Genomic DNA, 13,561 nt, shown 5'->3' with positions numbered 1-13,561 from the left:
CTCACACACCCCAGGATTCCAGGAGGAAGGAACAAAGCTGCCTGGTTCCTCTCCACTCTGTTTTCTAACACAGATCTCTGAGCTTTGGAGGAATTGAAAACCATTTCCCCCCACAAAAGGAGAAGGACCTTTGGTCTACAGCTTTTTGACTTCATGACAGTCTTCTGTGTCCCCACGGAGAAAAGAATTAAATTGTAACTCTCCACTCTAACTCCTCAAATAGTAAATTGAGGCTATAAAGACAATTCCAATTCAAGGTTTCTTTTTGTTATATGAGCTTAAATTGGAGCCCTGGAGTTATTTTAATGATACTTTCTTTGCTGAACAGTATTGCGAATGGTTTTATATTTAATACTAGCTTTGTTATTGAAGCCATAGATAAATGACTCTCAGTAATAGTAACCTTTGGTGCTTCAGTTCTGGGATCGTACACTTTAAGTACAATGCAGAAAACAACTCAGCACCGTAATAGTTTGATTCCAGCGTGTTGCTGACTCTGAGCCAAATGGTTTAGTGCATCAGATGATGTAAATTAGAACGCAGAAGAGAATACTGAGCACTTATAATCACCCATTACAGGGCAGATCATTGATAAAAAGCATTAATTCATTTTCACTGTAAGTATCCCCTGAAAAGGCTATCACACCATAAGTAGCAGGATATAGATACTATCAGAGGAATATGCTCTCTGGATGAAAGGCTCACATTTTTATTAGAATCTCATGGTTAAACATGTCTTAATTGATCAATTGAAAGAATAAGGCTTTTTCCACCAAAGATGATACATTTTTAGGTCTCAAAATCCCTGTTTTGTCTTTTGTCCTCTAAATATTAATAGATACAATCTTCATTTTACTGTGGTCATAAAGAAAAGTTAAATTCTATCACTATTTATTTTTAAAATATAACATAGACTCTAAGTTTTCTCTCTGATTCACTGGGTTTATTCCTTTAACGTAGAAGATGTAAAGATTAATATGAAACTGAGGTGAGTTAGAAATATTTTATCTGCACTTATTTAAGGATGAAAATGAAAACACTACATATGATTTCTCAGCCTTCTATATTAGCGCCATTGAATTGATATTCAAAAACAGCTGAAAATAGATCTAGGATGAACTGTCTGTTCTAAATTATTATTGGTTGACTGTACCTTTGAATAAGTATATTATGTTTTACTCTCCCAGAAAGAGCTGAATTTCAATAAACCTTTTATGTTTGCACGTTCCCCAAAGACTTAGTCAGACCCGCCAACAGTGTGTATATTTTTCTATCATCTATAAGACTATCTGAAATAAAATCATAGATTTTCAGAACTACAAGTGACTTTGGACTCTTCAATTATAATCTAAACAGCCCACTTGCCATTTGTCGGATGGCATCTGTTGGAACACTAAGGAAAATTTTAATCGGGCTTTGAGAAAGAATAAAATGGAGATTTGGGGGGAATTTTTTTAAACCAAGATTTTAATAAAATAAATAAGAGCTTAAGAAGCATTAGAAGTGAGATTATTTCACTATCTTGGTTTTATTTATTATTTTTATTTATTTTTAATTTTTATTTTTATTTTACTTTTTATTTTTATTTTATTTTTTCTTTTACTATCTTGGTTTTAATCTGCTTTTTACAAAAATGATTCAAGAACTTTGTTGTTGTTTTTAACTAGCTTCATCTCCCTATGTTCCTTGTGTTATTACATACAAACTGCCTGGTGGCCGAGAAAACCACATGGGATGCCAAGAAGCTGAGGAAGGAAAAGGATGAAATAGTTCCAGCCAAGGAGAAGCCTTGAGACCTCTCCTGTTTCAGTGGGTCCCAGCCTGCAGCACTTTGGAAGTACTCAGGGAGTTTCTAAAAACGTAGATTCCCATGTCTTGCCCTGGAGATGTAGATTCAATAGTTCTCAGTTAAGACCCAGATTATATATATTACATTTCTCAAGTAACTCAGAGGATCAGTTGACCTGTTGCACCTCACCTAAGTCCAGTTTCCCATTTGGGAGTCTCTGAAATGGTTTTCACCAAGTTAATTAGTAATTAAAATGAAAATTTAAATCCACGTGTCTCCACCCCACGGATAATAATCATTCTAACCAGTAATCGGAATTGAGACTGAAATCCATGTCCATGTCCCTTTGATGTTACTGTGCTCGAGAAGAGAGGAATGCAGTAGCATGGGCTGAACACTGAGAACAGACAGTGCAGCTACATGCTTGACCCTCGGATAGGCCCAAGACCTGCTCTGGAGGACTTGATCCAGCCATTCCACTAGGATTAATGAAGACAGTGGAAGGTAGAAACATCTTAACTCACCAGCAACAGGATATTTATACATAAATGTACGTAAGTTATAGTACATGTTGTGTACAATATGTGTCTTTAGCGAAGGTCGTATGGAGGTATGCTTGGGACATGAAAATATAGTCACAATATATATGCGTACACAGGAAAAAATCTGAAGTATACACATAAAAACATCGGCAGTGATTTTCTCAGTGAGTGGTTTTCTTGGTGCTAGTAAAATCGTCGAAATCTTTCTAAAGTTTGCTAATCACAGTTCACATGTTTTGGCAACGATCACATATTGATTATAATCAACATACGCAGACAACACACTCACATACGAGTCCAGAAGTTTTATGGTTTTGGAGGTACTCACTGTTCAGTGATTCTATGGAACCAAAGTTCACCCCAACAAGAAGAAAGAGGATGAGAAAGCTGTGGGTTTTTTCCACTTTTATGTGTGTGTCCCATAAACCCGAAATAAAACTATGCATAATGTGTATATTTAAATTAATTGTGTATCTGTTGAAGGTCTGTATTTATGTGATGACTCACCCACAGTTCCTGACATATAAGTGTTCGTATCACAATCAGTGTTAGTTTCCCTTTCCCTTGGGGGTTTGATTGGTGGTTTAGAAGGGGCGACAATAATACAAACATATAGCAGGGTCTTACGGGAGGGAAAGGAGAGATTCCATAACTGACCTAATACTAGATCTACAGTTCTACCAAAGACCTTGCCTTCTACTGTGTTTATTAATAATTTAGCTGCAGTGATGTACAAAGGAAGTGGAGTGTATTTACACAGAAAATACTGAAACCTCTGTTGAAGATAAGGTTATACGATCTAGCAATAAAAATGTGTGCATGTGTAATATATTGCTATCTCTTCTGTGTTGGCTGCAGCTCTAGTAAGTCAAAGGTGGCTATTTCTCCTATAAGCCAGGGTGTGACGGAAAGGACATTTGCTGATTTCATGATTCTTGTCTCTGCTCCTGACTAGTTCTGTGATTTGGGGTGACAGATAGATGTTAAGGTCAGGGTTCAGAACAAATCTCATACCCACTATAGGAAGGGCCCCCACTGAAATGTGAGTGTATCCACACAGCTGCTGGTATATGCTTACGTCTGCAATATGTATCCATAAGCTAAACACACAACCTTCTTACAACATATTCCTTTTTGAAAAGTTTGATTTAGGTAAATCTCTATACCCAACATGGGGCTTGAACTCATGACCCCAATATCGAGAGTCATGTGCTCTCCTGACCGAGCCAGCCAGACATCCCTCTTATAATATATTCTTAAGCTGAGAATTTCAGAGTCCATAAACCAGACTTATCACTCTTTTATAGGCCATCTAAAAATAGATCATTATCTTTGGTTAAGTCAGATGCCCTAGAACATTAAAAATTAAACATTAAAAATAGAGGGATGACAGCACAAGGTGCTCTTCCTACTCTCTGTTTCTAACTGCCTTAGGACTTGCCTGCTAGTTTTCTGATGGTACGTACACCACGCTAAAGCATGAAGCAAATTGCTAGGCTGGGGATGTGATTTGGTGACGTCAGCTCCATAGGCCGCGGGTACAGCTTTATACACCCCACGGCACCTGGGCCAATTCCAGGCTCACGGTCCCAGTAGTGATGACAACTAATATTTATTGAGTGCTTATTGTTTGTCAAATTCTGCACAAAATATTTTATATAAATTAACTCATTTACTCTCAATTTTCTTGATGAGAAAATGAGGCAGTAAAAGGTTAATTAACTTGCCTAAGTTTTTTCCGCTAATGAGAGGCAGAGCCGGGACTCTAACTCCAGGCACCTGACTCTGGAACCAGACCCTTACCAGCTTCCTGCACAGCCTCTTCTGGTATTGCTGCCAAACCCCGTGAAGAGAGGGGCTGGGTCTCTTGTATTCTCATTTTATTCACAAAGCCCGGTTCTGGTGTGTATTCAGGAAATATATGTAAATAATGAATAAATACTTATCAGTGTTTCTCAAAGCAGTCACAAGGTATTTTGCAAACGATTTCTTTCACATGCTGACGTGCCAACATTTCAAACTGTCAACTCTAAAAAAGTAATAGAGAGCAGACTCAAGGTTGACCGGGGGCGAGGCGGGGGGGATGCTGTCATTCTTTGCTCAGTCGCCTTTTGACGTCATAATAAACAAGCGCAAATATCCCAGTGGCTTAACACACAGGAGTTCATATCTGACTGACAACATGTCCACTGCAAGTGGAGCAAGTCAGCAGGGCATCTGTCCTCCTCCCGGTGCCTCAGTACACAGGCTGCTCCCCTGTGTCCCCAGCATCCCAAGGTAGAGCTCAGAAAAAAGCCGCAAGGTCAAGCAGGACTTTACGCCTCCGCCTGAACTGGCATGTGAAGGATATGCCACCTCCCCTCGGAAGTTACTGGCCGGAGCTAGCCACACAGCCCCAACTGACCACATGGGCCCTGACAACTACAGTCTCCTGTGCACCCAGGGGAGGACTGCACACAGGTGAGCACAGTAATTCTTCCGTAGAGAGAACGGACCGGGGGTATTTATTGGTGTGGAGTTGCTCATCACCTTGGAAGGCCTGTTGAAACGTGTCCCACTGCCCAGTGCTCCTTACGGGGAGGAGAGGAATGAGAAGTGGGGAGATAAAAAGGCACAGGGGAAAGGATGTTACCATGACTCCTTCCTACTCATGCGTTGGAGAATTTGTACACAATTTGTCATATGTACATACGGAATGAAGGAAATTACCTCACTGTAGTCAAACAAAACCTTTTCAACGGGTTAAGGAACTAAATGTAAAAAGAAAATCTATACAAGTGTTTGCAAACCTACAAAAGCCTATGGGCATTTCCTTAGGCTAGGAAAGCCTGTCTTAAGCAAAACAAAGTAAAAAACCTATAGAGGAAAAAGACTGATTCTTAGCCACGTGCAAATTAAAACTTCTCTGACAGAAGATACGACAAAGTTGAAAGAAAATTGATATGCTGGGAGAATATATTTACAACCTGTCCAAGAGAAAGAAAAATCAATAATCAAAATATATAAGAAATCCTAAACATAAAAAAAAATACCCACCATCACCACCACATCAAAGAGGAGGTGCCACGTGCCATTAAACTTATAAAAAGACACTTTAGCTTAATAATAATCAAGAAAAGGCACATTAAAAGAGCAGTGAGATATTTTAAACTCATCAGATTGGCAAAAATCAACAGGATTAGTAAAAGCCTTGGAAAGATTGTGTAGAATTACACCTTCGGTCTAGTGTTGCTATAAGGCAGAAGGCAGGACCTTTCTGAAGACCACTGGCAGGAATTCCTCTAACCCAGCAGTTCCACCTCTAGATTTTTATCCTTCACAAATTTGTATATGCACAAAACTACGTGGGCAAAATGCAGTTTTAAAAACATTAAGGCATTGTACATAGTAGGAAAAAAAAACAACTGTTCAACAATAGGGAACATGAGATAAATTACAATGCATCTACATCCTAGACTATCACACAGAGCCATAAAAAAAAAAAAAGTGAGATAAAGGTAGTTGGAAACACCAGGAAAAATAAAGACAGAACTTCATCAGAAAAGGTCTGATGCTAATGTTTTTCAAAGTAGCATGCTTTTGAGCAGTTGGCAGGCTAGTACCCTGTCACCAGGGTCTGATGCTAGATCAGTAAGAGGGAAGTGCGTACGTAACACCGTCTACCTCTGCGGTGAATGGTACTTACAGTCAAGATAAGGCAAGTGCTGCTTATTACTTTTCATCTTTGAGAATCAACCTACAAAGCCTGAAAGACTTAAGGCTATAAAAGATTCAAAAAGTCATCAACAAAAAATTGTTACTGACCATAACACGGTTAAACACAGTAATCCTGGCATGCCCTGGTTGGTGGAAGGAGCTGGAAGCAAGTCTATGGCGAGGGCCTGTCAACGAGCACCCTGTCTCCCAGGGAAGGAGAAATGCTTGCAGGGGGGCGTGCTGCTCTGTGTGTACATTTCGAATTCTTGTACCGTGAATGTATCCTATATTCTTTGTGGGCTCCATAATAAATGTAACATTTTTTAATTTCAATTTTTTAAGAAAAGGAAAACAAAATGTGGGAATAATTTCTGGAAAGCCCTCAGAGACCTATTTAAACGTGTCGATATATCTGTGAGTGTATTTTTCATCTAATTTTCTGAAAAATTCTACTTTCCATTTTATTTATTTTTTAAAAGATTTTATTTATTTATGAGACACAGAGAGAGAGAGAGAGAGGGGGGCAGAGACCCAGGCAGAGGGAGAAGCAGGCTCCATGCAGGGAGCCCCATGTGGGACTCGATCCTGGGTCTCCAGGGTCACACCCTGGGCTGAAGGTGGCGCTAAACCGCTGAGCCCCCCGGGGCTGCCCATCTATTTTCCATTTTTAAAGTAGAATCACGGTTGAAACCCAATACACTCTTAAGAGGTTTCCTACTATCGACATGTAAAGCATCCAGAGTACCCATCTTTGATTTTCCCATTTAGACCAACGCGTATTAAGTAACACATTCGAAATTCCTGTATTGATATGACACCACGTGAGAGAAACGGAACAGAAACGTCACCCTAGGATGACTTTAAAGGTGTTTGATTATCCAATATAATCACCTCTTAAGCCCCAATTTATTATGTTATATTAATTATATTAATTATATTTATTAATTATACATATTATATTATATTATATTTATTATAAACATCCTTACTGAAATGCCAACTGTCCTGGTTCATAGGTAAAAGTAACGGCATAAAAAACTAACCCCCCCCAAAAAAAACAAAAAAAAAACAAAAAAAAACTAACCCCCACCCCCCCCCCCCCCCCCCCCCCCCCCCCCCGTCCGCTGGTCAGCACCTGTCGCCAGGTAACGCCACCCTGGGGGCCGCTCTCCAAGTCTCACATTAAAGTGAAGCGGGGCGTGGCGGCAAGGGAGGCCCGAACCAAGGGCGCGCGTTTACCTCTACTCGCTCCCGGGGTCTCCGGGCGGACAAGGCGGGGCCCGCGCTCCCCGGCAGCGCATCGAGCAGCTTCTGCCTCTGAACGCCCGGAGGCCCCGAGTCCGCGCTCCCGGCCGGAGGCTGAGGGAGGGACAAAGGCCGCCCGTCGCCCGCCGCGCACCGAGAGCCGAGAGCCGAGGCCGCTGCCTTCCGAGTCCCTCGCCGACGCGTTCGTTTGGCGGAGCCCAAAGGGGTCTGACGCGCACGGAACCAGGAACGTCGGGCCCAGGTGTCCGGAGGAAACGCAGGCGAACGCGGGGGCCGGGACGGAGGCAAACGCAGCCCGGCCGCGGCCTCCCAAGGCGGCCTGAAGGGCCCGTGGGACCAGGAGCGCGGAGTGTGCAGGGAAGACGGAGCCTGCTGGAGAGAGGTGGGGGCGCAGTGGGGCTCACCTGAGCACGCGGCGGGCACCGCGCTTTCCTGGAGCTGGGCCGGGCCTCAGCCCGGTGGGGCACGCGGTGGGGCACGGGGGCCGGGCCTCAGCCCGGTGGGTCACCTCAGCCCGGTGGGTCACGTCAGTCGGGGCGTCCGTTAGGTCAGCGATGGCACCGCCGTGACCCAGACACCTGTGTTAGTGAGTCATGGAGCGGGAAGGAGCGGGGAAGGCAGACGCTGCCAGCCGGGAAGCCTTTCACGAGACGGTTTGGGAAACCACAATCACGGTCCGAGAGGCCTGGAGGAGGATCAAGGTGGCAGCAATGGAAGCCAGAGGGCACACGTGAGGGACACGGCCCCGGGCCCAGAAGCAGAGCTTGGCCCCAGGAACACCGCCGCGTCCGCAGCAGCGGCGCCCCCGACGCTCCCGGCCCCGCCCCCGAGGAGCCCGCCCGCCGCAGCAGGCTCAGGTCAGCCCAGCGCCCAGGTCGGCTTCCGCAATTCTAGCTCCTTCTCTAACCTCACACGATATGGAAATGAAATGAGGCGAGCTGAGGAATTCCGCGACGTTCCCCCTTCCCCACCTACAGGAGTCTCCAAACCCTCGCGTCTCAAAGCCAACGTTTTTACGACCAACTGCATTTTCTATTCTCATCCCTGCGGAGCTCGGCTTCTGGCAGGCTGATCTTACCATTCATTCATTCATTCATTCATTCAGTCATTCATTCATTCACTCACAGGCTCTCTATGGACGACCCCACTGAAGATTCAGGAGTCAAAACAAGAGCAGCACTGCAGTCCCCCATCACGGATCAGACGTTCCGCAGGAGAGGCCAACGCGCAGAGTGGAGCGGGCGTTAGGAGGTGAGTGCGGGGAGAACAAGAGGGCCCTGCCCACCTGCAGAGAATTCTCTCTCTCTGCGGTGCTTTTTTGTTTTTTTCTGCCTTTCCAAACCCAGCCTATTGTTTAAGATTCCGAGCAAACTTTCTCCCTGTTCTAGGCCTCCCATAACCCCTTCAGCACCCAGCGATCTCATCTCGTTCAATGTCTCGGATTGTCTGCGTCTTACCTTCGTGTGCCGTTCACGCGTAGGACACCCCCTCTGCTAGGAAACATTCTGTAGAATAGATGTGATTACAGGTAAACACAAGAGCCTGAGAATTTTTCTTTTAAACGTTTGGTGAAATCACATGACTTTTGTAGTAAGATGGTAACATAAGAGTTTGATGCGTCTGAAGTAACCGAGTAAAACTTGAAAGAAAAAAACACAATGACCCGTATTGGAGGTTGGGGGTTCGGCAGTTAAAGGGAGGGGTAGGGCCAAGGTTTGATCGGGGTAGATCGAAAAGAGATGGAGGGGTCTTTGCAACGAAGCCATGGAGACAGGAGACAGGGTAGAAGGGATTTATCTAGAGTAGAATGCATGAGAGGAATATTTAAAAGAAAGGGTATGAGGACATATGATTACTGTAACTCCGTTCATGACAATGTCCTAGGATTCTGATCATTTATAAGCAGAGCAAGAATAATCAGAGCTATCTTTTGAACCAATAACAGTCCTCAAATTTGTTTAATAATAAAAAAAATTTGATAGGTGCATGTGCTTAATATAAATTCCTGACTCTCCAGATCATTTAAACTAGAGTCTTCTGGGGAAAGGCCAAGGTGTGGGTACTTCTGTTTAGTATGTGTTCTACATGATTCTTTTATTCGGTAAGTTGAGAAAACGCAGGTTGACCAAGACCGTGACAGCGGGTGTGAGATTTTGCTATCCACGGTGCTTTCTGGTCGTCATTAGCCGGGAGAAGAACCACAAATAACAATGGTTTGGGTCTGGGTCTAGGAGAATGCTGGCCACGCCGGTAGGGCACATCTGCCCCACTCCCCCCTGGAAAGCTACAGGAGATGCGGTCGGTCGGCTGACCAAGCGTCACTCTAAGCTCCCTTGCCACGTTCACCAGAGTCTGGAAAAGCTAAACACCCAGCTTCCCGAGCACTCTTGGGATACATCTACATGACACATATGGGTCAATGAGATCAAAGTTGAGGTTTCCTGGGTGTTCTAGAAATGCTTTTATTTCCTTGGTCTGCAAGGCAGACACGACCGGTGCCACTGCATGCTTTCTTCCCAGCCTGAAGTCACGTATGACGCGTCTCTCACCGCAGCAGACATTGTGGGATTGAAGGGAACCAGGACAACGGACAATGGGCTTAATATTGTGGGTCTGGATTTCTGGTTGTGAAGAAGATGGAGGAAGGGGAGGAGGAGGAGGGGCAGCTGGAGCTCATCTTCTCATGAGCTGAGGAGAAAAGAGAAGGGGAAGGAGCGGGAAAGAAGGCTTCTAGTCTTAAAAGCCATTTTAAATGTTGGTTTCTGTTCACGTGCAACTGAAACCATTCCCAAGTGGGTCAAAGGGAAAGTGGGGTAAGCTCAGGCCTGAGGCAAGAAAAGACGCCTCATCCCGAGGAACAGGCCTGAGTGAAAGGCTGGCGATCCGCTCGGGCCGGCTGGGGCGAGGGTGCAAGCCGCCTGAGCCCACCGGGTCTGGGGGAGAGTTCCAGAGACGGGCTAGGTCAGAGCAAGCCGAGAGCCCGCGCTCCCCTGAGAGCAGGCGCCCTGCTGGCCCAGGGCCTCAGGAGCTGCCCCACAGGATCCGCGGCGCAGCTGCCCTTCCCTCAGCGAGTAAGGCCGCACAGCCTAGGTGGGGTGGCCGTGGCCTTCGGCTCTCGGGGGTCTTTTGGTTTTGGTTTATCTTTAAAAAAAAACTTTTTTTAATTTTGTGCATGTGTGTGTTTTATTTTATTGGAGTTTGATTTGCCAACGTACAGTATGACCCCCCTGGGCTCCCCCGTCAAGGCACCGAGGGGGCACTTCGGGGGGGCACTTCTGGGCGTTCTCTGGACGCCTCGCTGTGAAGAGCGGCATCTGATAGGTGGGCAACTGGCTTTTCCGAGAACGTCGCCTCCGATGGGGAAAAGGAAGCAGCCAGAGGAGCTGCTCCGCATCTAACTCAAACCGAGAGAGAGAGAGAGAGAGAGAGAGAGAGAGAGAGAGAGAGAGAGAGAGAGAGAGAGAGAGACACTGCGTGAAATGGGCGTGGAGAGTCTGTGGGTCCAGGAAAACAAGGCCTCACGCGCACAGCTGCCGTTTATTGAACATCTACTGTGAAAACAATATGATTAATAATTCACACATAATATTTAAAATATTTACAAATGCTCTGCAAGGTGGATATTATCCTCGGTTAACAAATAGACTAAATGTTTATACTGGTTAAGTAAACCGTGTGAAGCCGCGCTCCCGCCGCTCCTCCTGCGCTCACTCGGGCAGCTCGACCCGGGCCTGCTCCGGCCAAGAGACACTTTGCTCCCCTCCGCGTTCTCCCGTGTATCCAGGGCCCGAGGGGTTCCCTGTGGCCGCATGGCCCCCAAAACTGTGACTTTTAACAACTGACCACAGAGGAATAGGATGACTCCGCGCTTGGAGACTGGAGAACCTGCTAAGCTTCTGGTAGGAGCACTCAGCCTTGAAACAACGCCCCTCGTCAGCCCTTCTGGATGTGGAAAGGCTTTCTCCTCAGCCGGCAGCGGCGCCTCCATGACCCGACCGCAGAGCAGCCCCAGCGCAGCAGTCATTGGACGTTAAGGAAAATAGATCGACTCTCTAATGTGGAAAGTAACTTAGTCGTGCCGTGCATTTGAAGCCTGAAATGGTAAACAGAGAAAACTATGACATAAAAATTTTACTTTAAACTTTTAATAAATTATATACTAGATTAAACGGCTGACTAAATAATACTGAAGACTTGGCCGATTATATGCTGATCAGTTCGGGCATATGTGGTTCTATACAGACACTTTTTTTTTTTTTCAGTTTTCATCTAGTTTCATGTTTCATTTTTTCATCTAGTTTCAGTGAAATAAGCTAAATACTCACTTTCTTCGCTATAGCAGTTTGTCCTTATTGGAAAACTAAACTTACGCTCCACCTTTATTTACCTCTGTAAACTCAACTTCCGTGTTTTAGTTATAAATAATGAAGCCAGTGAAGTCTCTAGACGTGAGTGGCCGAGGAGCCATGTCTTTGGGTGAGAGACCCACAGCAAGAGGTGGGCTCAGCCAAGGTCTTCACTGAACTGAGCGAGCCACACAACGAACGACACCTTAGATCCGGTCTATCCCTGGGAGGGGACAATACCCAATACACTGAGTGTGAAGAGCCCACGACCACAGTATACCACAACCGCTCTCCTGGGAATTAAGGGAAAGCTTGTCCATGCTGTTCTTTCAGTGGCAAAGGAGGATCACGTTCAGAAATAATGATAAAATCTGACCCATTGGCATTTGTCCGTATGCAGAGAAATCAAACAAAAATCACTAGGCACATCGGATCAGTTATTTGCTTTGTGCAGAGACACACGTCTGTAGAATATTCCAAAATGTCCTCATCACCTGCAGGGCCGCTGTGTGGATGGGTGGCGCCCCGCACAAGGAGCACGGGAGGTCAACGCCCGCCCGTGCCCCTGGCCGCGTGCCCCCCCAACACCGTGCTGGGCCCAGTGGACCAAGGTGTAGCTGGTCGCGATTGGTCCCCCCCGGGAGCGCACCCAGGACCTGTGCGGCTAGCCAAGTCCCTCAGTGGCCCTGCTCCCATGAATGAGAGGGGACCAAAGCCATAATCCAGAAAGACCTTCTTCTGGGGCCTGGGGGCGAAGGTATAAAGGGACCCGGAAGTGGCCCTGCTGGGCTCTGGGTTCCTGGGCAGCACAGACCCTGGGCTGCAGAGGATAGGCCACACGCCTGGCACCTCGCTATAGGGCTGCACGTGGACGTGCCCTTCTGGGCAGACGGTGTTCACATGATCCTGCGGCTCTCCTGACTGGGCTGCTGAAAACCTGGCTTCAAGCACACAGCTGGCCATAGTATCTTACGGCTCGGATGGAAAATATTCAACAATTCGCTCTCTTCCTACTGCCTTATAGTTCTTATTTTTCCCCTTGACCCTAATTACTCCTTGACCTAGAATCCCAGGGTGTTGGAAACTGAGGAATCCTTTGAGATCAAACGCAGCAGCCTCTTGCTTTCTGCATGATAGAAGTGAGGCCACTTTGTGCTTTCTGCCCCACTTAATTCTTCTGATACCTGCTCACATTCTGCACCGTTCACAAGCTCCCGGAAAATATGAGCTAGAAAAATCTGCTCGCTGCAAATCTTGCTCTGCGTAGTCCCAAACCCAAACTAAGGAGTACAGGAACCGGAAAGGCAGCTAGACACCCATGTGCTTTGACACCGAAAGAGCTCCATTATGATCTCCGTTATGTTATTTGTACCCTAGACAAAGTTCTTATTTCATTAGTTAAAAACTTCTTTGAGGGACACCTGGGGGGCTCCGTGGTTGAGCGTCTGCCTTGGGCTCAGGGCGTGACCCCAGGGTCCCAGGATCAAGTCCCGAATCGGGCTCCCTGCAGGGAGCCTGCTTCTCCCTCTGCCTGTGTCTCTGCCGCGCTCTCTGTCTCTCATAAATAACTAAATAAAATCTTTTTAAAAAAGTAAAGAAACCTTCTTTGAGAGTAGGGGCTGTGTCTTTTAAAGTTTGTTTTAATATATACAGAGTCAAGCACAGTATTACCAATGCCCAGGAGTTTAGTAAATATTATTTGTTGATGATGAGCTGTTCTATCCCCTCAGCTGCCAAGCGGCATCCTACATCATCGCCCCAGACAGGTGAGAATCCATTCTGCTCCTAAAGCCCTCCCAGGAGTGGGAATCTAAACCTTCTTCCATAACTCATTTGAGTGTCTGATAAGGCTTAGAGTCGGCAGGAAGTCTCTTCCTAAGAAGGCGGCATTTAGGAACACTGCGCAGTAAATGCTGGAGTCC

General features: G+C 45.9%; 1 protein-coding gene across 1 annotated transcript; it reads left to right on the top strand.

The window, feature by feature from the left end:
* The first annotated feature begins 4,738 nt into the window (after window positions 1-4,738).
* On the top strand, window positions 4,739-9,807 carry LOC106558199 (translation initiation factor IF-2-like). The gene is made up of 4 exons (XM_038583289.1): window positions 4,739-4,791; window positions 7,221-7,675; window positions 8,421-8,544; window positions 8,682-9,807. The coding sequence occupies exons 1-4, from the start codon at window positions 4,739-4,741 to the stop codon at window positions 8,788-8,790; spliced, it is 741 nt and encodes a 246-aa protein (XP_038439217.1). The 3' UTR covers window positions 8,791-9,807.
* Window positions 9,808-13,561: the final 3,754 nt, after the last annotated feature.

Source organism: Canis lupus, chromosome 34 (genome assembly GCF_011100685.1).
Source record: "Canis lupus familiaris isolate Mischka breed German Shepherd chromosome 34, alternate assembly UU_Cfam_GSD_1.0, whole genome shotgun sequence".
NCBI classification, from domain to species: Eukaryota; Metazoa; Chordata; class Mammalia; order Carnivora; family Canidae; genus Canis; species Canis lupus.
The sequence above is the reverse complement of the archived record's forward strand: the minus strand, read 5'-3'. Positions and strand labels throughout refer to the sequence as shown.